Source organism: Corvus hawaiiensis, chromosome 30 (genome assembly GCF_020740725.1).
Source record: "Corvus hawaiiensis isolate bCorHaw1 chromosome 30, bCorHaw1.pri.cur, whole genome shotgun sequence".
In the NCBI taxonomy this organism is placed as follows: Eukaryota; Metazoa; Chordata; class Aves; order Passeriformes; family Corvidae; genus Corvus; species Corvus hawaiiensis.
The window spans coordinates 9,577,280-9,601,246 of record NC_063242.1 but is presented as its reverse complement, the minus strand read 5'-3'; the positions used below and the strand labels follow the sequence as shown (position 1 = coordinate 9,601,246).

At 36.5% G+C, this 23,967-nt stretch overlaps 1 protein-coding gene across 1 annotated transcript in view; it reads right to left on the bottom strand.

The window, feature by feature from the left end:
- CD226 (CD226 molecule) overlaps positions 1-23,571 on the bottom strand; it is a 34,780-nt gene extending 11,209 nt beyond the window's left edge. The window contains 5 exon segments of the mRNA XM_048289165.1: positions 13,161-13,228; positions 13,230-13,368; positions 13,370-13,422; positions 13,424-13,477; positions 23,479-23,571. Coding sequence (XP_048145122.1) covers positions 13,161-13,228; positions 13,230-13,368; positions 13,370-13,422; positions 13,424-13,477; positions 23,479-23,571 — 407 coding nt within the window.
- Positions 23,572-23,967: the final 396 nt, after the last annotated feature.

The following is a 23,967-nucleotide window of genomic DNA, read 5'->3' as shown; positions in this document are numbered from 1 at the left end:
ATTCCAGTACGTCAAATATTAATGAAATAGACTTACAGCAGAAAGATCATGAAATCATTTGAAATGCTGAAAAATATAATTTATACCTATCTATGATTGACTATATTTTTTGTGCATGTTTAGACAAAACAGTCTTTATGGAATTCTGAGTCTGTGATGACATTGCAAGAAGGCTATTTCTGTAAACTTTGAGTACACGAATGTTCTATTAGCAGTTTCAGCAAATATTCAGCAGCATAAATTAGGGGGCCAATCTAATTAAAGTTGGCATAGTCTTGTTCTTCTTCTGCACTAGTTATAATAAGAAAATGGTTTGATGTGACCCTCAGGACATGCTTTAGTAAATTATGTTCAAAGACATTCCGGCCTAAGAACTGCAATTCTCCCATTCACAAACCTCACACCACTTGAATTAAAAAATATTCTTATCCATTCAATCACTCTTCTTGGGAAAAACCTGTGTGATAGTCTGTTTGTGGTATGAAAGAAGACTTCCAGACAAATTCAAGGCTTCAACCACATAGAAACCATAGATATATCTTAAATAATTTTGACTGAAATGCCTTTGCTCTGAGTTATTGTTTTTAGTAATATAATTTACTGTTTACAACTTAAGAAAATAAATGTTTAAAAGCCTGCAATAGAAAGATTGTCAAATTCAGAGCCACCTGATTTCTAAAGTCAGCTTTGTAATGCCTGTATCTCATAAGCTAGGACGAGCGCCGTCATCTTGCTGAAGACTTTAATGTTGGAAATATTAATGATCACGCTGTTTTTCTTACACTGTAAAAGGATCAATCTTTCAAGTTCTTCAGTGAAATTTTTTTAAATTAGGTGTTTTTAAGTAAAAAAAAGTCACTACTATATATTTTTAATGTGTTTGTCTCTATCTGAGGCAACAACTAGAAGGTAAGTAGTCTACCTAGGAATAAGTGATTCCATTCATGTTGACAGAATGGAGACTCCATTGTAGGAGTCTGTAACTTCAGAGAGTCTCTCAGTCTTTGTGAAACAGTGAGTAAAGAAGTCTAGCCTGCAATTTTTTATCAATGGAATATAGCACAGAAAAATTATATTCCCTCTGCCCTTGGAGACCAGAAATACAATTAAAACATTGACATGTAGAAAGACAAAAGGAACAGTGTCTAATGAGTTTACCTAAAATAATTAATGAAGAACTTGAAGATCCATGTAGACTGCAATCAAGGAGACTGAAAGTTAATGACAGACAAGGATAGAAGAGAGATAAATTCACTAAACCAAACAGAAGGTACAACACGGCGAAGCTAATTAACTCCTTACACAGCTTGCCAAAGACAGCTAAATTTCTATTACTCAAGCTGACTGCCAGTGCTGGATAATCATTTAAGTTATCATGCAAATTCCAGCAAGAATTTGCTCATGGAAGTCTAAGTATTATTCAAATTAGACTGAATGACTGCTTTGATGGGACTCTACACTCACAAAATATGTTCCTTGAAGTGCAGTCCCTCAAAATTCACTACATTAAATCAGGTAATTTTTTTTATACCTAGCAGATGCAGATCTGCAGATTCATTCAGATCTGCTAGGGAAGAGGGGTAAAAGAAAAAGTGATCGAAACCCGTTCTCGCCCTGGAACACCATATTCTTAGAGGTTAGATCCTCTCCTCAGACCACGAGCTTCCAGCAACAGCCTGCTTTACAATAAACCACATATTCTTGCCAAAGAAGTCTTGCCCTTCCTTGTGCAGTCTTTGCTCTGGTCTTCCACTATGAGCAAGCTCTACTGCTACCCACATTCCCCTCAGGAGCATTGATGACTGCCCATCTTCTCCTGAGTCCATCCTTGCTGTCCTATTTGTTTTATTACAATGCCACCCTGAACTCCAGGTGTTTCTCCTATGTAAACATGCTTAATAGGGAATTTTGTGTATGATGATGCTACCTGCCAGTTTCCAGAGCATTCCCACCTGACCCAAATGACAGGTCACCCAAAGGACCTTATAACAACCACCCTTCTTCCCTGCTGCTTTGCCATATATTTGCTAGAAAATTGTACATTGCACATATGGTCAACTGAGAACAAAGAGATAAAACATTTTCCACCAAAGTGATGAAAATCCCTTCTGTCTTTAAATTAGTTAGTTAACTCTTGTGTTATATTTGCCAAACAATACATCCCAGTTGCTCAATAATATATATTACAACATTGTAGTATACTATAACAGGTACATTACAAAGCTAAGGTAGCCTTGCAAATTCCTTGAAGAATTTCCATATGGAAATCTTGATATAACTGTATAATTTGCAGGTATACAAAAAATAAATGTTATGTTAATAGTAAGAACAAGGTACAAACAGCCAAATTAAAATAGAAACAGTTTGGAGATTCTTGGCTGCTCTACATTCTATCATAACCATTTTCAAACACAGACATCATGACTTTTTGTTTGTTTGTTTGCATATATATTTTATTTGAAAATATGCAGCAATATTAATGTATTTTCACTCTTGATGAATAAAGTAAATGTCTCCCCTTATTACAATATGGTACCTTGAACAATTTATATGATTATGTAAGGCACAAACAGTGGCAAATCAGGCCTACATAGTTCTAATTAAATCTTCTAAGTACACTTAAATATTCCAGGCTTTTGTTTTAAGCAATTGTCCCATTTTATTTTGACAGCAGTATCATCATAGTTCTTTCATCCTCCTTCTCTGTTCAATCACTTACTTTATTTAGCACCTTTCTAAACACAGTTTCTTTGCTTTCAGCCTGGTATGTGTGGGATGAAAACCTCCCGCTCCGAGAAACACTTCTATGGGAAAAATACACCCACACACCTTCACCCCTGCACACGCACAGCTCAAGGTGACACGCCATGTGTGAACATTTCAGAAATGCTAAATAAAAATTTATATTGCATCTGATAAAAATAATGTTCTTCCTGCTCTCAAAAAACTCTGCCTTCCTGCTGCTCATTCCAGACCCTGCCGCTGCTGCCTGCTCTGCCCATGGTCAGGTTATCTTGCTTCCTGAACAGAAAGTAGGAGGAGGTGACAGCACTCAGGATAGGTCCATAGGCCTCTCCTTAGTGAGGAAGTGCTTACATGCTTGTTATCCTCCACCAACCTCTTGGCAGCATGTTATCTCATCATATTTTGCAGTTGTACCTATGTCTATCTGATATTAGATATTTAAAGGAGAAAAAGTGCAAGCGTTCATATTTTTAAAATATATAAGCTTTCAACATTTTTCTTGGAAAGCAAATATCAGAAATATAGAAGTATATTTCTGTGTTAATGACCCATGCTGTCTCAGAGTGGATGAAGGCAGAGAAATGCTATGCTGAGACACTGCATGTCACAGCCTGCCTGTATGTGTGCACTGCATTTGTGCCCAGCTACTCACACCTTCCGCAAGGCTCTTCAGAGGCAGACGACAGGCAGAGCAGAGGATATCATGGTTTAAGCCATAAAGAAGGAAAAAGGCAGGGGACAGGGGAAGGGAAAGGGTGTGAAAAATCAAGCTGCATCCTAAGGATGACTATTGGAACCAGTGTTTCTCAAGAATAAAAGCCACAGGCAATAGACAGGGTATGAACGCAAGCTGCCCAGCCCCAGAAGTCATATAACACCCAGGAGTGTAGCACAAGTATACACTACCAGGAATTTGCTGTCTGGCTTCTCAGATCCTAGTTATTACTTTGAATGGATTGTTTTATGGGCTGAAAATATATTGGAGAAGAAGGAAATACATAGTTTGTTTCATAATGAGGTTGTTATGCAGTTTGGTACCAGGTAAGAAAATGGAAGAAATCAATACATTATCTGTATTTTTTACCAAAAGTTTCCTTCACATTTCTTTTTGTCCTTATTAAGTTCTAGATTATATTCCTGTCTTACAGGCCAGCTGAAAGAAAGGTTCATCGTTAGAAATATAAGCAGCAGCAGAAGCTTTTGCAGATAGGAACATTTCAGACATTAAATAGTAATCATCCGTTAGTGATTTCCTTTAGAGTATTTGGAAGTTTAACTACCTGAATATGTAATTCCTTTTATTTTCTGCTTTTCATAGCCTCTGTTCATTCCATAAGTTAATTTGTATTTCCCCAAATAAAATATTATTCAGTCCATCCTAGACAAATTAAAACTATCTCTTTAACTGTGAATACTTTAAAGCTGTCACTGTAGACTTTCTATTTTCCCATGCAATTGCATCCTGTGATGATTTCCAAATTGCTTTATCTCAGAATTTCATCCACCACATTTACAATGTGGGAAACAAAAAACAAAGTTGCAAAACTCTTGGGTCTGAATTTAACTACTGGGTGTCACAAAAGTTATGTTGGATAGGAGAGATAATATCACACTTTAATTAAATTGAATTTCCAAGTGGTGGCTACAGTGGCATAAAATTATGGAAGAGTAGCTGAGAAGATGAAGTATTTTTGGCTTATAGAGGTAGAAGAATACTTGCCCTCAAAAAAAAAAGTTTAACCCATTAGATTCCACTTGTGCCCCCTTTGCATTTCCCTATTTGTGTAGGCATAATTGGAATAGTCATCCTTGTGCCCTGTTTTCTTGTTTTCAGGGGGTTTCCTGTCCATATAACTGTACACCATTTGCTTGTCAACCCTGTCCACTTCCTCGCTCACATGTGGGTTGTCTCACTTTCCTATTGCAGCTCCCCTCCTCACCAATCTGTTAAGGATGCTTTTTGCCCCCGTGCTCAGGTGGATCCTTCTAGCATTCCTTGATCAATAAAAAAGCCCATGGTGATAAAAGGCAACATGTTGTTGACACCAGCCATGCAACTCAATCTTGGCCTGCAGAATTATCCTCTTTTCCCAGGACTTTTCCCTTCTTCAGCAGAATCAAGAAGAAGTGGCTGGTGTCCTTGATCATGCCCTCTAGCACCATGCAGTCATGCCTGATGTGCTCCAGCTCCCTTCTGGACCGGTCTTTGGTGTACATGTGAAAAAGCAGCAGGGCAAGCCTCAGCAGTCTCACTGCAGCACCCTAAAGTCTACCCTGGCAAGCAGCAGGTCTCCCCAGAGAGCAGGATGGGTCAGAAGATGAACAGACAAGAAGTGAGAGTCATCCCCAAATTATCACAAAACAGATGGAGGTCAGATAACAGCTATAGTAGCCCGATGACACATGTTCATCAAAGCAATGCTCATATGGAACATATAAAACAAGCCTTCTAATTTTATCTTACTTTGATAAAAGCACAGCCATCCTCACAGGTACTGAATTACAATTTCTTCCTTAACATAGCACATTCCAATGCAAACAAAGTAACCAAGAGTACGTAATAGTATCATTATTCTTAGTAACTAACTGAACATTCAAAATGGTAAGAATTAAAAAGAAGAAAAGAGAGAAAAAAAGTAAAAACAACTCCCCAGAGATGAATAAAAGGATCTGGATGCTCTGACTGCTAGCCAAATAAAATTGAAAATGTAATCACATTGTCTGTTTCCAAAAGAAAAATTTTCTCAAGTATGTCAACAGAGAGTTATATACAAGACAAAAGAGGCACTTTTCTGCTTCATTTAGCAATGGTAAGACCTTATGTGGAAAATGACTTCATACTATTTACCCTATTAAAATAAGGTTATACACAAACGGGAGAAAATTCAGATGAGAACAAGAACTGATTAAATCTAGAATCATGAACTGAGAAGAAAAGTTGAAAGAACTGTGTTTAGTGCAGAGGTATCACAGAAGCACAGAATCATAAATGTCTTGGATTGGAAGGGACCTTAAAGATCATCTAGTTCCAACCCCCTTGCAGTGGGCAGAGACAACTTACACTGAACAAAGTTGCTCAGAGCCCCAGCTAGCCTGGCATTGAACATTTCCAGGGATGAGGCATCCACAACTTCTCTGGGCAAAAAAATGAAGGATGAAGGCTGGTAACATGACACTTTCTTTCTCTTTTTTTTTCGAGGACTACAATTAATAAAGTCATTATTAACCAGGAGATATCTAGGTTTGATATAATGGAAAAAAATCTCCTTGTAAGGCTGGTTATGTGCTGTAGTATGACCTCACGAGTTTTAGCCATACATATTCAACATGGGAATTCCTCAGACACATTAAGGATATGCTTCTCCTGCCCCAGAAGGCAGAGATTGATCAGACGAAATTGCAATGTCTCTTCCAGCCTGAGTTTTCCACAATTCCTTTTGATCTAAGCTTTTCCTTCAGAAAGGAAGAGGAGATATCTCTTGTACTCCCAACTGGTTTGGTTTCTTTCCTTTTAGTGTTTTATACTGAAGGTGTATCCAATCTTTAGTTCATCATAAAAGATAAAAAGTAAGAAAAGCAGCATTTAACAGGTCAATAATCACAGCAGAAGTGTGAAAAAGGCATCTTCACTTGTCTCCATCCTCTTGCTTTCTAATTAGGTGCTGACAATTTGGCTGACACCGTGTAAGATACAGAGATAATTCTGGCTCTGGGGAGCTCAGCATCTAAGAGCCAAAGAATGAAGATCCCTCAGGATTAGTTCTTGCTTCCATGTGCTTTAAAAGTCTGATAATTTTTCACTGTAGACCTATGAATCACATTCTAAATTGAGACAGAGATAAATAGAAAGCAAGTTATTTCAGGTGAATAGGGACTTGAAAAAAAGCTATGCAACGTGCTGCTCTTGGCAGGCAGAAGAGCATTAATATAGAAGTAAGTGCTGAGTGGCATGGATATCATCACACTAGCCAAGAATAGAAAAGCTCTGTCTCTGCTATCACAGAAGAGGTTGATCACTCTATTTAAAAAATGGGAGTACTTCATGGTACATCTGGCATTTAAATACTCTATTAATGAACTTCCATTCTTATTCAGAGTTTCTTGCAAAACATATCCCCTGAGAAAATGGTCTATTGTCACTGATTGACAGAAACACAAATTTACTCACAAATTTAAAAAAAAAAAACAAGCCCCAAACCCCACAATTTCCAATTAAAACAGGAAAAAAAAAAAAAAAAACCAAAAAAACAAAAACCACCTTCCCCCAAAACCAACAAAAAACACCCAACAAATTATGAAATTCTGAATAATTCACACTGTGGACATAGAAGTCACTAAGAACATCAAAATAATATTTTCACCATTCTACTCAGAGCATAGCATGGAAATTTTAAAGTCAAACTAATACTATTCTAACACCTAACTGAAATGAAATTCCTGAGAAAATAAACAGAGCCTTCCAAGTATATAGAAATTCTTCTTAAAATTAACAGTTCTGAAAGTCAAATATACAAACACAGGACAGAAATATTCCAGGTAATTATAACTTCATTTGTTTTCAATGTAAGTAAACATACAACACTGTTCTGCCATAAAGGGCAGTTTTTAATTAAATAGTTTATATATCATATAATTCTTCATTGCTGAAGACTTTTGACTTTCCATCAAGATGTGTAGCAAAAGCATGGTGCATAGTAGATCAATATGTTTATGATCTCTCTAATGATGTTTATTATATTTTATATTTTAAGTTAAATTTGTATTGTAAATTTGCTTATCGTCCGTTTTAAGATCTCTGATCCAATTTTGGCTGATTGAGTTCTGCATCACAAAGCTCTTCACAAATTGATTTACTTTGCTTCTAAGACAGTTTTTGCCTATGTTGAATCATTTCCATTTCTGTTAAATTTGAAATAATCAATATTCTAATTACATTTCAATGAAAATTTTAAAACTCTAATTCAGGGACTACTGCATTTTGAAGCAATGCAGCCTAGAGAGCTAACTATTAATAAGGCCAAGTGGTTTTGGAAGGATGTGTGAAGCACATGAAGCCAGCTGAACTTATCAGTACTTCTTAACGCGGCATGAGTCAGAGGATAGTTTGTGGTTGTGTAGGAGGCATTAATACCATGGTCTGGAAATGGGAAAACTATTGCACAGAACAGCAGCTGACAAAGAAATTCTTCATACTTTCATAAGGGCAAGACAGAAAAGGGTAAGATTATCATTATGGGCAATGACAATAGAAAGTTATAACCAAGTAGTAATGGTACATCATGTATCATCACAGATATGAGAGTGTAATATGAAGAAAGTTTGGTGTAGTGTCTGTACAGGGAGCCTGAATTAAACCCATTAAGTTCAACACAGCACTGGACCTGGAAGACATCTTGCATGTAAATTATCACTAATTGGGATAATTTAAATTGCCAGATTGGGAACAAGACAGGAATACACTTCAGATTTGAGAAGTCTTAAGTTCTAGATGTACAGATATTAACGGAAATAATACTTTTAACCCAATATTTGTCTTTTGTCCTTGTCTTAGCTTTTCTGTTTATACATCCTCATTAAAATGCCTCATGGAGTCAATATGGCTGAAAAACAACAAAGAACTTTCAGGCAGATAAGTGGATGACATGACAAAACCTGAATTTCCTGGGCAGAATAATTCCTTAAACTCTTTTTCTGTAAATTGATACTTTATTCATACTTTAGAAAAATCCCATCACAGATGAATAACTCTTGTACTGATGGCTTTAACAGAACAGAACAGAACCAAAGGACTGAAGACTGGTCTGGAAAAGGATGAAGTAAACAAATGTATCCATACCTCAAGTGACCAAAGGTAAACACATACCTGGACAAATCAGAAAAAGACAATGCACATCATATGAAGAAAAAAATGAATTTTCCCAATACTTTTTCCAACACCTGCATAAATTTCATTCAGTTCTTCTTTTCGATGTGCTAAAGACTAGAAACATATCCTTTCTCTGTATACATTTCTTTGCAAAAGTTAATAGCTTAAAACAAAAGAAAGAAGGATTGCAGGAATTCCTGCTGCTGCTTTGCAGCTGTTAGATACATGGCTGGCAACTGGTGAAATGTCACAGTTGTTTAATGTGTTTTGAGTGATCACCTGGGATGGAAAGTTAAAGATGCACATCCATACAGCCCTGTCCAAATGCATTGGTCTCTCTACACTCTTCCGTTTGAAATTAAAGTTTCAACACCTGCAGCTTCAAATACCTTTTCTTCCAGGCAGCAAGTGCATGAATTAACATCTTTTAGATGATCAACAATTCCTGTGTGACATCTCCAATTCTAATGCTTCTTCTATTAGTAGTGACTTCAATCTCTGCTCCTCACATTTTATACTGAACTTAAAATCAGTCTTCAGACATACATCCCTAAGCATTGTACATAAGAAACTACAGATCACTTTTAAACTGTTCATTAAGAATGATGGAATAAAGATACTGACTATTCTTACATAATCTTAGAATATATGTAAAGAATTCTTTGCTGAAAGTATGAGTTTTGTCTGCTTAGTGCAGGAGGATTTGTGACTCATAAAATGTGGGAACACTGATGGTAAAAAAAAGTCCCTTGAATTCAGTTCTGAAAACTGTTGGATATATGCTCACTCTGCAGGAAGGGAAAAAAAGAAGCCTCAGATTCACCCAGCTGGCAAGTACCTTCCTGTGGGATAACTAGAGTGTTCTTTACCCATACATTCATGTGTAAAAGAGGCAGCACGAACTCTCAAGTTCTTTGAAATTATGGTGAAGGATTTCAGCACTGTATCCACTTGTAAGAATATCCTGTAGCTACATAACATGTGAAGTTTCTGATATAATATCCTGAATATTATTTCTTTTCTGTCAGTCTGTTTCAGTAACTGTAAAGAAAGCATGGATAACATTGTGCAGACTGCAAGGGTTCTCTCTCACCTATTTCACAAATGCCATAGGAAACCTTCAGCCAAAATTCAAGGCAAAAGGAACAATATATGTCTTCAAATTTTTATTATATATTCTGATAAATCTCCAGGACTAAGCTAAGACCACATCTAGTAAAAAAAAAAAAAAATCACTAGAATAATTGCATCAAAAATTTTATATAAGTGGTGATTTATCACCAATTCTAAGGTCTTCCATCTGCCAACAAGGAGGACAATACACCAAGACGAGATCTCTGTAATGAAAGTTATAGTCTCCTGGGTCTCCTAGGATCTCAGGTCCTTATGCCAGCTCAGCCATTTAAATTTTCCCCTCACTTTTGTCCCTGATTGAAAAAGAACTGTGTTCACCCCACCCAGACCACAGTGGGGTAAATTGCTGTTCTGTGACCAGACAGCCACAAGGAGAGCCCTAAACAGAATTTCTCCAGTATTATTTTGACTCCTCTTACACTACAAATCTGTTGTGACCTCTTATTCACTCAACAGAGTCTTTATCACATATGAAAGAGTGCCTTTTTATAAAGACACTCTAAAGGGAAATATATAGAGATATTATCAAAATACTAAGAAAAACATGCTTAATGTTTTTCAAATACCTGATTTCTTTCTCCTATTTCTGTTTTTGTTTTGAAAAGCAAGCCATGATCCCCAACCTTTTTTAAATCTTGATCTTGTAGTGGCAGGGCTTTGCTACCACTTGAGCTTCTGGATCTAGTGACACTGCTGTGACCATTAGACACTCCTTGAAATCTTTACTCATTAAGCATCAGCACTCAAGGATACGAACTGTGCAAATCAGAATCACACCAAATTCACTCACTTGGTATTTGTACTTTTAAAAATTATACAAAGCACCTGGGAAAGCAGAATCAGACTCACAACCTCTGTTGATTACCAGGAATGGAGCATTAGTGCAACTTTGAACAGACTGAGTGCAGAAATATTCATTGTTTTGCAAGACAGAAAAGTTAATCCAAGATACTTTATTCAAATTTATGTAAATGCCAGCAGATATGATTGACATGTGAAGAACATTTCACATTTAGTCTACTTAAGAAATCTCCATCACGAGCATAATGCCATATGGCATTATTTCCATTTATTTCTGCTATTTCCTTTCAATGGAAATTTTGAAAGCCAGTCATATATTCTACATCTATATTCTGCTGGCAGCCTTCATTGAAGTATGCACTGCAGATTCCTCAATGGCATAGTTACCTGCTTAAGTTGGTGCAGGAATATCTTTGTGTCCAACAGTAACAGGTCATTATAGATAAATCCTGGCAATTTTCAATGCCTTGGTAGCGTGATTTAAATTATAAACCAGACTTCAGTTTTGATTAACACAAAAACCTCAATAATACCTACTTAACTTTACTGTGCCTATTTACAGAGCAAGCTTAAGTTTCATTTTGAATATGTGCCCACAAAGTTGCATGCTTTAAAGGCAGACACTTCACAGCTTTAGCTTAGCCAATCAATATTTAACACTAAAAGCATGAACAAACCATTAGACACCATGCAAATCACAAGAAAAAAAAATTAGTCTATTAAATTTTTGTTGATTAACTGTTATAAACAGAAGAAACAGATTTTGCAGTGAGTTGTTTATTTGGCTGGGGGACTGCAGATAAATTAATGCTTTTAGAAAAGTAATGACTATTGGGAATCAATAATTTATAAATCCTAACCAAAAAAACCACACTGTAATTGGAAAAAAGTTTAACTACCTACAAAATGATCATTCTAGTATGTTGGCCAGATTTCTTTATTCCATCAAAAAAAGACACCTTAAAAAGCACTTAATATACCAGGACCTCAATTATTTTTTACATTAATCTTTTAGAACAAGATCCATATACAGGAAAATTATGAGACTAACACTCAGCTTTCCCAACACTCTTACCCCAGTGAAGAAAAAAAACACTTTAAAGATGAACATCAATGTCTTAATTTTACAGGTTGGAAGACAAAGAAGAAAAAAATATATATGTGGTGTCAGCAGCAAGCTAAAATACTGGCTACATGGATGTGAATTTGAAGTTTACTGTTTATTTAATCATAGCAAGATGTCATCCAGGAGTTAAAATACTTGGTACTGACTAAGGTGCTAGTAAAGTAAGATAAAGCCCGACTGACAACAGTTCTGCTAGAACTACTTCATAAATAAATGCCTTCTCTAGATTCTGGTTTTAATAACATATTTAATTTGCAGTGTAGACTGAAGCTGTAATATTTATCTTCACTGGTGATACACTTCACTCTTTTCAGATCAGGGTTTATAAAGATTGTGTTTATACATGTCTACCAGAAGATGAACAGGATTCTTCTCAGAAATCTTGATTCTCTAAATGGAAAAGGATTAATTTCTATTCAAAATTATAATCCCCCTTCGTAGTTGATTTAAATAGACATACTTGAAACATGAAGGATTTGCTGTTGATTAAGGTTTCATTTTTAGTGTGCTCAAACCAAGAGAGAAATCCCACATACTGAGAATACTGAACTCTACAGAATCATTTAAAAAAACTTACCTCTGATACAAAATCCACTTTTTGTGTGGTTTACAGGGTACCCAAACCTGTAAGGTGATTGCCTAATAGAGGTGTTGGACTGAAGAGGAACATCCCACAGGAAGGTGACTGCCTTGTTTCTTGCATCATTTCAGATTAACTCTAGCAGAGACATCCAGGAACAAACAGCTGATATCAATGCTGCTTTGGCCAGAAAAAGAACTAAATGAGCTTCCAAATCTCTACTGCATCTAACTTTCAGAATTTTATAGAAAATGAACCCTTTGTGAATAAGGGCTTTGCACTGCCAGAAGTCAGGTGGGGCTGAACCAAATAAGAGGTCTGTTTTGCTTGTCTTTCAAATGCTAGGAACCGAAATTGCCTTTCAATCTTTTATTACCTAGCTGGGAAATACAATCAAATGTTGAATGGCATCTATTTTCACTCTGGGGAATGGGAAAGAGGAGTATAATCTTTCTACATTGAGACTAACAATCAACAAAACAATAAGACAAGCTGCTTATCTTTTGAAGGCTATTCCATATACATGTACATTCTATTCATATGTATATAATGATTCTTCTAAGTCTTCAGGTTTCAGTTGACCCATGTTGAATAGGCACGAATGGAAAATTACTAGAAAGAGTTCTTTCTCCTCTTAGTCATAGGGTTGAAAGGGAAACCAAACTGGATGAGTGGTCAGGTAATTACAGAGTTTTCAGAAAGTACATGAACAGCTACACAGAAACTACATGGGCATAGCTAGACCTCTTTCTCTCGTTCTTCCCTTTTTTGTTTTTAAAAAAGTTTCCTTTTAAAGAAAAAGTTGCAACGCCAGATGCTCCTTGAATTGGCATAGATTTCTGTCTTGCATATATCTGAAATTTAAAAAACAGTGAGATATTTGATAACCCGAGCAATTTCTATTACTCTGAGCAATTTCTATTCCCTTTTTCAAAATTCCATCTGGGTTAGTTACAATGGAGAAACTGTTAGTTCTAATGGAGATCATCATCTTCCAAGGTGGTCTTGATGAAGGATAAGGACTTGTCCCTATTTTCAAAATAAATTCTTCTATCGTACTTGTCTTTGGTATGTATGCCATAGATTGAATGCAAGACAGCTGTATTTTCCTTATGAGTTACATTTCATCCAGGATGTCTGGATTATCACAGCTTTTTTCTTTTTTTTTTTGATACATGCATTGCAGTTTCACTTTCTCAGTAAGCTTTGCAGAAGAATCTGCAAACTATGCTTCCATGTTGGCTAAAGCACACACAGAAATTCAGTTTCAGAATTAACATAATTAAAAATTAAATTTACAGAGAAGCCCAGAAACAACTTTGGCACACTACAAGCAAAACACTGCAAAAAAAAGTTTGATTAAAAAAAACCCAAAACCTACAAATTATTTTTACTTCTCATTTGTGAATATCACTGAGCCATTAAAATTCGTACAAGCCCTACTTGTGAATTGTGATCATAACTGTCGTGATATGATAAAAAAATGAAAGCTGCTAGCAAGGAATAAGAAAGCAACCTTGCTTCCACAAAGCTGGAGGCCATAAATAAAAAGAGGCCATAAATAAAAAGAGGCCATAAATAAAAAGAACTGTGTGGTCCCTCTCAAAGAACATGGAATCAGTGACTACAGTGTGACATGATTTTATTCAATCTCTGCACATCAAGTGCCCCTCTCACAGGATATTTTCACTTTTGCAATAGGAAAATCACTACGTGCTTTTTACTTTCACATTCTGAGAAACACCAGGTTGGAGGCCTCAGTGGAGTTGCATCAGAAATTGTCTAAATTCCAATCAAAATAAATCTCAGAAAAAAGTTTCCATTATTAATGAATCTATAGCAAGATGCATGGATACTATAATAACTGATGAAGCAGGGGTCTTTAGGCTTCATCACCAGAAGAAAACAGAATTTTCCATGCTATGTGTCCAAAATGAACTGGTTTTTTTCAGACACCCCAGTTCAACATTTATCTATTATTCAGGGAGTACAAAATCTAAAGAGACGATAAGACAGTTTCTATGGGTCATAAGCCTGTGACTAGTTATAAAAAGTAACATCTTAAGGTTTGAGAATTTATTTGCAATAATATGTCATGAGATATTATTTTGGGATCAAAATTATGCAGCTTGAAAACTCTTGTTCAAAGGTGTAAGAATCCTGAGTATTCATGACTCATGCTGAAATTTGTCAAAACAAGCCTCACTCTTACATTTTTAATGGATTTTTCTTGGGACAACTGCAGGAATTTTTGCACTTCAGCAAACCATAGTTTTATGGAGCTCTTTGAAATTAGAACAATATGACTAATTTGAAGTCAAAACTAAGTCTGAATCAATCCATTAGAATTCCCTAATGAATAAATAACTGTAATTTGAACAAAAGCTGACAATAGAAGTTAATATTTCAGGTGAGTAATAGCCTGGCACAAGCTTGAGCAGGACTCAGCACCAGAGCTGCTTAAAACACCTTCCAAAATGCAACAACCTGATTGGAAATTAGAATCTACATGTATTTATCTGTATAACACTAGGCATCTTTTAGGATAATACAACACAGAGTTCCTTTCCAACTTAAATAACTCTATGGTTTTCAATGTTTCCAATGGCTCCATTTTGCCACTGTAATTTGGCATTGTTACAGTTACACTTACTTCTACCTTACCTTGCCAACAAACAGAATCTACCAAATGATGAAGCAATAAAGAAATTCTATTCTCTACCCTTTTTTAACTCAAAAAGTTGTACTACCTGAATGTACTTACTTTTAGAAACAAAAGGTAATATGCTTATATAAATATATTAATAATAATGTGTCTTTTCCTCAAAATTTAGGAAAAAAATTATAAATGTTACTCTTCACAATCTCTTTGAAACATAGATTTAGAAGAAACATAAAGATTTTAGTTATAGGCTAGCTGTGTTGAAATTATTTAGAATAGGAAGGAATTTGGGCCCAGTGAGAGTTAATTAAAATAGTTAGGAGAGCTGGACCTGTAATGTGTTTTAAGATGTTAGTAACTGATTACCAAATAACTGATGATCTGTCATTTGCATGTTTGTTTAGCTGTGCTTAGAACGAGGAATAGAAACATTGATAAGTTGGTGTATGGAACAAGGACAATTACCAATTTCCTCCCTTGGTGGGAACCTGTTCAAAAGTCATGCAAGAGGAAACTTAGAGGTCACAAAAGTAATTAGGATTGTTAAAGTTCAGAAAGGCAAAAAGGTCAAAGTGAGGAAGATGAGTTACTTCATCTTCCTTAGGACCACTGACCCAATTCAAGACCACTGACTCAATTCAGAATGCACACTACGCATGCTTAATGACATGTAAGCTCATTTCCATACGAAGCGGAGAATAGGAGGTGCTAACACTATGAATATGCATTTGTATTTTGGATATTCATAATATTTGGAAATAAAAAGCTTTGTGTTTGCTTGTATCGGGGCCCTGCATCTTAGGGAGCTATCCCACGCAGAGCCTGGCGCCAAATAAAACATGCACTTTCTGGCTCTAAACTGTTAGAGAGTTTTTATCTGTCTCAGTTGGATATCGATATTAGATCGATATTCAGATTTTGGTAAATCATCTTAAGCTGACATGCTTCTTGTGTTCCTGCTATCTACAAACAATTTTCACAGAAATTTCAAGTATTTTATTAATTATCCTCTTATGGAGAGTGACTATGTGGGCAAGAAGAAATCTGAGTTTCAGTGTGAAAAGTCAATAAACCTTGACCTTTTTTTTCCTTTTTCTTTCCTTGTGATTTTTTTGGTTTTTTGCTTTTACAAGTGACTTCCTATTTTTTCCTGTGTGTGAAATCATGGTCACAATTGCAGGTAAGTGCAATTGTTGCAGATACTGTATTGCCCTAAACAGGATTGGGTTTTTGTTTATGAGGAAGTTGTATACCTTGAATTCATAGAATCATAGAATCACAGAATCATGCAATGGTTTGGGGCTGGAAGGGACCTTAAAGACCATCTAGTTCCAACACCCTGCCATGGGCAGGGAAACCTTCCACTAGACCAATTTGCTCAGAGCCCCATCAAACCTGTCTTTGAACACTTGCAGGGATGGGACACCCACAACTTTTCAGGGAAAACTCCTCCAGTGCCTCACCACCCTCAGAGATTCACCAGATATGTTACAAATCAAAAATATTCTTAAAATATAGAAAAATATTTTATGCAAAATCTTTTCTTAAAAGCCTGAGCTTAGTTTTCCAAATTATTTTTAACACAACTGCCTCCTCATTAAAATTTTTATTGACTTTGTTTCTTCATTTGTGAATTGTTTTTATTCCAATTACGTCAATATTCAGGGAATTTCCTCAAGGACTGGAACTTCACAGAAGTGCAGGCTTTGAGGATTAATAAAGTCGTACAACAGGACACAGTTTTTTTAAGCAGCTTCATATTTTCTAAGAGTATTACTTACTTATATTTTAATTGAGCAATTCAAATTGTCATGGCCAATCCAAAATCTGGATTCACAAGGTACACCTAGATAGTCAGTAGTCCATCAGATGCTCAGTATAAAAATCTAAATGGAAGAGAATTGAACTGGAGACTGAGCCTCATTTTATTTGCATAACAAAGTTATCTTTCCAAAGAGATCAAAAGATTAACTTACATTTAGCTTGTCTCAGGAAACACAGAAGCATTACTGATAAGAAAAGCAGGAAATGGGAAGCTTCAGATACTGTACTGCAGATTTTGTATTTGAAAGGATTTATGAGTCAAATTGGTCAGATTCCTGGATGCTCTGTGGCATTACAGCCTTTAAGTCTGCTGCATTGGAGCTATATAGATCCCACATTTAAATCTTTAACCTCCTGGCTAGCAGTTCTCAAATTGCAGTTGCAGAAGAGGCAAAAAAAGAAAGTACCTCTCTAATTTGAAATATTATCCTTTATGCAATAATACATGTGCATATAGTAGTTTACAGATGAGTGGTGTTCCACATAATTGAAAGCGGAATGAAAAATATAAACATATGTTAATTTCTTTACTATTATTATTACAAATGAAATTTTTCACACATCTGTTTTCTCAAACTAAAGCTAAGATATATGCAGAAAGTCTCCAAAATGAAGACATATTCCCTTAAATGAAAATTATTCTTCACTTATCTGTCTATATAGATAAATTGTAATTTTTTTGCTCTGAATCTCTTGCTCATTTCTCTCCATCTGGCACTGAAAGAAAAACAGAAGTTAAGAAATGAATTTTTAGCCCCACATGATGACTAAGTATTGATGATATGTTGATGTCTAAAGACATTTATTTGCTCTACAACAGACACAATTACTACAAATGTCAAGAATTCTTGAGCAGCTGGCCCCAAGGACAGGATCCCTCATCATGCCTGCTAAAAAAATATTCTGTAACCAGGGCATAACTGGGTCTCCCCCTAAAGGCTGTAATTGAAGTCCCCTCTGGACATCAGTACAAGTCCCCCAGAGAGACGAGGGCAACACATCTGAAAGCCGTAAATCAGAAAGCTGTAGGCACTGTGAAAGCTGATTCCACTGGGATAATTGGGAAGCAGACGCATAAAACATCAACTTTTTACAGAAGATGTAATCTATAAAAAGATAAATACGTACCAACTCCACACTACCCACCTGGGCAGTAGGCATACCAGAGCAGGCAATGTGAGGGAAAGCCCAATGTGCAGCTCCCTCACAGCCTCTCCTCACTCGTCCCTTACCTCTAACCCTCTTTTCTGCCGACCCCGCCTGCACTGAAAGGCGGGAAAATTCACCTATCTCTGACCATTCGTGGATACAAGACTCACAGCAGCAGCAGCAGCAGTAGCTGCTCAGCTCAGTAGCACATCTCACTGTCACTCCATCACTTGAGCAGTTCTCTGCCTCTCCATTTCTCTGCTCATCCTTCCCCACAGCCTGGCTCTTCTTTCCCAGTTATCCGAGTTTCTCTCCATCCTTTGAACCCCAAAGTAAAGGGAGGGAACACTCACAAACAAGCTCTATTTAACTAAAGTAATTGGCTAAATGCCAATTACAGTTTGACAACAAAAACAGCACAGCAGCATTTTCCAGCTTAATGTAAAACTGTAGGATGTGATTTAAAAAACCAAAGAAAAACCAAAAGATAACCAGCAAAAAAGATTGTGCAGCAAACACAGTGCAGATCTACAGCTTGGATTTTAATCATGAGTTGAACATACATCTTCAGAGATCCTGGGTGAGTCATTTCATTTCCTGGTGCATTAATTTCCCAAATTCCAATACATAGATAATATGTAATGAATGCTGCTCTTTCAAAGCATGTCAAAATAACCTCTGTAATGAGGTTTTTTAATAGAAATTGCTATAAAACTGTGAAGAATAAGACACACATATAGGGCCAGCAAATATGTTAATACCCTTTTTAATGATTCATTAGTATTTCAGATTTAACAGATAGGCCTGTAGCAATAATGCAGAAAGAGTGGCAAATATTCTTGCAGATAGCTGTTACCACTAGAAAGAAAAGCCTTGAGTGTGGCAGTGCAGTGAAGCAGGAGACAGCTAGAAGGGAAACCATCACAGGTACCACTTCTTTACCTGCAAATGTGACCAACTGGAAAATGGCCAGGCCAAAAAGGTTTTTTATTTTCAGTGACTTTTCAGTGAAGGTAATGAAGCGAGTTGGCTGGGAGGGAGGCTTTAGCAATTTCACACCTGCTGTGAGCACCCCTGTAGATTAGCTCTAACCCTGTAGAAGCCAGGTTAACTAATCCAGAACAAACATTCAGTGACAAAGGACATAACTCCCTTTTTCTCTATAGATGAGGGTCCACCATCAAGAAAAATGCTTCTTTTTCCATGCATGATTCTATGTTTCTTGAAGTGGGATGGCTGAGTGGGATGGATAAAGGCACAATAATTCAGTTTGCTTTTTCCTATTCTGCATCTAATCTAATTGAACAATCAAGCAACCTAAACTGGATTAATCTATAGGCATGCCTGATTCAGTAACATAAGGGATAAGATTCTTCAGTATATATACTTTAACCTCAAAGGATAAGTTAAATGGACATCAAACATTCCTACAAACAGAAAGAAAATATTTGTAAATTAAATACAGTCAAATTTTGGGGATATCTTGGTAAAGATGATTCAGAGAGGGAAAAAAAGATTGAATCTAAAAGGCTTTCCCAAATGTAGAAAAGTAAATAATATACAATCTACCCGCTCAAGTTCTCAATAATTTTTTATTCTTAAACATACTGGTCCGCAAGAGGCACTGTTATATAAATTATAGTTCTATGATAAAATGCTTCAATCAAAAAAAATCAATTTTTGCAAGAGGATATGACTTCACGAATCCTTAATAAATGACAATGTTTCTGCATTTTTGAAACTGGAAAATTACTTATATTTTTGGCTAGTCATCCTAACATAACACTGAATACCTAAACGTGTCAGTGTTGTGGTTTAGGAATGGTATTCTCCAATTTCATGCTCTCATTCCCCCCTCCCCTGCATTGGGCTGGAGAAGAGAATTGGAGGCACAAGAGGTAAATATCACAGGCTGAGATAAGAACAGTTTACTGGTAACAGCAATGAGATAAGAAAACATACAGAAGCAGTAACAATATTAATAGCAAAAGTGTACAAGAGAGGTGAGAATTCACATGCAAATGCTCAGCACTACACTCCTCCCCAGGTCTGAGATAACACTCGGACAATAGCAGTACCTTTATCTCATCTTGAGTTCCTGTCACAGCGCCTTAATTTACTGTTTGAGTTCCAGGTGTCCCTGGAGGTGTATTCAGGAGGCGGGGTTTGGTTGTCGCAGATGCCGTCAGTCCCTCACAGCACTGTGAGGGCTGCTACAGAAAACCGAACTCCATCTCAGCCAGACCCAATACACCTGGAGATGGCTGAACAGCTGCCTGCCCATGGGAAGCGGGAATGGATTCCTTGATTTACTTTGCTTGCATGCGCAGTTTTGCTCTTCCTATTAAACTGCCTTATGTCAATCCGTGAGTTTTCTAGCGTTTCTACCCTTCCAGTTCTCTCCCTGATCCCACTGGCTGGGGAGTGAGCAAGTGGTTGCACGGGGATGAGCTCCCGGACGGGGGTAAGCTATGACACCGTGATGGGAAGGTTAGATGGCACTAAATGTGGAGATCAAGGAAGAGTATTTTCACAGCTTTTTCAGGGAGATTATACGTGTTTAATGGGTGTCATCTGAACGTGTAAAACACCCATTTTAGTGACAGATGGCTAATGGTGTCCTAATGGTATAAAGGTCTGATTTAAGCAGTGGAAGAAACTCCACTGCTGAACAATTTTTGAACACCATGAAGCACTACTGCTACCAACTCTGAAGTGAAAGGTGTGTTGGTAGGAGATAAGAAAGTTTGTCGAATTTTTAAGTTCAATGTGTAAGCAACATCCCTTTGATGTGTTCACGGCAGGACCGCCTGTGAGGACTTGCTGAACTTGAGGGAAGTTCATGCGTCTGTGTGTGAAGGGGAGACCCTTAAAGCAGCCATTCAGAGTATTCCTGTGTATTTAAATAAAATAAGTGAAATGTATGATGGAAAAGTGAATATAGTTGTGAAAACAATTAAAAAAGCCAAGGTGAGCTACTTAGAAAAGAGAGAGAAAACCTCAACAAACAAAATAAAATATCCAGTTAATTTATTTTGTATTTTTTATTTACATGATTGCTTAATGATAAAAATTATCACCATGCATCTTTCTTCAATCTAAGCCTTTTCTGTTCAGTGATCTTGGCTGCAAATGTCTACTACTGATTAGGTCAATAAGGTATCAGAAATTTCCTTAGAGATATTTTATGAATTCTTCTATTCTTATAATAGGAAGATAGTACTGGATTTGTGTTCAAGATCTGTTGACAGTCTATGCATTTCCATCGAGTAATAACATGAAAGAAAACATTGGAAAGATGTGAAAAAACCTAACTCACAAAGGAAAGTAGTAAAGTACATTTGGGTCTCTAACTATTTAATGTACTAATACTGCATAGTTGACTATGTTTATTTCTTTCAGTTTAATTTTTGTATTCCTGCTGACATCACTGATTTCATTAGTTTGGCAGAAATATTAAAGTTTCATTTTAATGAAAGAAAAATCAAAGCAGAAAGGCTTAAAGGTTCTCACACAAATCTGTTTTGGGGACAGGAAATGGAACTTTCTGTTTTAGAGCATAGCCATTCTCACATACCTATTATTTTTCCTGAATTATCTTTTTCCTAGTTCAATTCTACTTTTTATGTCCATCATGCTGCTAAAAATCCCTGTTAAAAGTCTGTTTAAGGAAATGAATGTTGCTGGATTTTTTCTCTTTCTGGCAGAGGCTTACAGAGCTGTTTCCTAAACAATGCCCTCAAATACAGCCTGGATGTGAAAACTTCCTGCAGAGGCAGTTCACTTAAGGTTCAGGCTATCCTTAATTATAGGATGCTGTCAGCTCAGAAATTTCTCCAAGAAAGACCTCTAACTTTTATAAGGCAAAGAAGCTTATGAGTTTTTAAATGACCTTCAAAATCCAGGGAGAAAGTTAGAGAGTGCAAACAATGCATCTTTCCTATACGGCATCCTTAACCTTTTTTTGTTGATGCATCCAGGACCTGACACAGGCTACCTTTCTAGCAAAGAAAGTTATATTATGCTTCTTCTTTTTCTTAAGCCCTTTTTGTAGACCTTTATTGGGAAAAAGCTTGGTAAACAGCAAAGTGACAGTTAATCATTTTCTGATAATGCACATCTCTCCTACAAGATCAACTCAAGCACACAATGCTATGTAAAATCTCCCCCCTACACACAAAAACACACAAAAAAGAGAAAACCAAAAGCAAAGAAGACCACCCCAAACACCAAATGCCAAACCCAAATACCCTGTTTTCCAGACAAATGCCTTGGCAGAATACAAGACCACTTCTTTCCTTTCCACTTTTTGATACTGAACTGGCTTTAAATGTTGGAAGAGGTATAAAACCAAGCACTCAAACTGCCCCTTGAAACAAGCATTCTTCAGAACAAACAAGCGAACTCTTCCCCTAAAACTACCGTGGCTTAGAGATATTCAAAATAGAAAACAAAAAAATATTTGCTAGCAAGCTTTTGAATGAATAATGAACTAAACACTGTCCACTCTAAACCTTGGAGGAGGATTAAGGACACAGAAAATATGTAAAAACAACTACATCATATAAAATTTTTACATATGTAATGAAATGAAAAAATAACCAAAATCTAAAGAAAAATTTAAAATTCTGTTCTACTGTAATGAATTAAGCTGGAATTTTTTGGCGTTAGTTCAGGCTTTTTTTTAATCTTTCCACCCCAAATACACTGCTACATAACAATCCTCAAGTAAAAATCCCTTTCCTACCAAAATTCAGAACAGATATTTCTTATGTATGTTGTTGCTTTGCAGAACTTCATTTGTTTAGACAAAGTCAAACAAAACAGCAGAGCTTTTACAAGAAAGGTATCACAGTCAACTGTGACTAAATGGAGCCAAGGAATATCTGCTGCAATCATTTGTTTTAGTAAAAGTAGCATAATTGTGCCATAAACTCCTGCCTGTTACTCTGCAACATATTACATCTGTTTTATGCTAATGTAGTTCCAAAGAAATCAATGATATTTATACTGACATAAAGCTGTGGTGAGTCATATTCTCAATTAGTCTTCAGTTTGAGACGGAATACCAGAGATTTTTCTTTATTTTCCAAAATTTAGCCGGTAATTTTGTTCACCAATTTCTAAGAAGCTGAAAGTTTAATTACATCTATAGGGCTTCAGAGTACCCCTTGAAAAATCATCACAAGTTATTTTAAGCAGATTTAACTTTTAAATTAAATTATTGTGACTGCATAGATCTTTTGTTTCATTAATATGTTCATAACAAGAGGCATTGATCTCTGACAGATTTTTTTTCAACTGTGTGATCCATAGGAATCATGAAATGCCTGTGAAGTAGCATATCTGCCCCAAAAAAGGCTTATCAACTATCCCATCATAACTATCCTAACATATTGAACCTGCCATCAGTCAGATATATTATGCTCTTATTTTGATGGTTGAATTCAACTCCCCTTAGTCAAAATCATGTGCGAAAGCCCCTGTCAGTTTTAAACACAACACATATGACTTTTAGAGACTAAGCCAAACAAGGAGTGGCAGCGGGGCTGGGGTTGTTTAGCCTGGAGAAGAGGAGGCTCAAGGGATACCGTATCGCTCCCTACAACTGCCTGAAAGGAGGCTGTGGCCAGGTGGGAGTCGGCCTCTTCTGCCAGGCAATTAGTGACATGATGAGAGGACATGGCCTCAAACTGCACCAGGGGAGGTTTGGGTTGGACATCAGGAAGAATTTCTTCATGGAAAAGCTTGTTAAGCATTGGAACAGACTGCCCAGGGAGGTGGTGGAGTGATCATCTCTGGAAGTGTTCAAGAATTGGCTGGACATGGCACTTAGTGCCATGGTCTAGATGACAGGGTGGTGATCAGTCAGAGGTTGGACTTGATGATTTGCAGGTATTTTCCAGCCTAAATGATTCTGTGATTCTGTGGTTTTGAACCACTCAAAGTGAAAAATTGCAGTTCTTTCTTTTCATACAATTTTGTCTAGTTTTAGTGCATTTTTTCTTTACTTTTGTTAAAGTGAAAGAGATTTTTTTTAAAAGGTAGTGATGTGTGTGTTCAAAGGCTTACCAGAATAA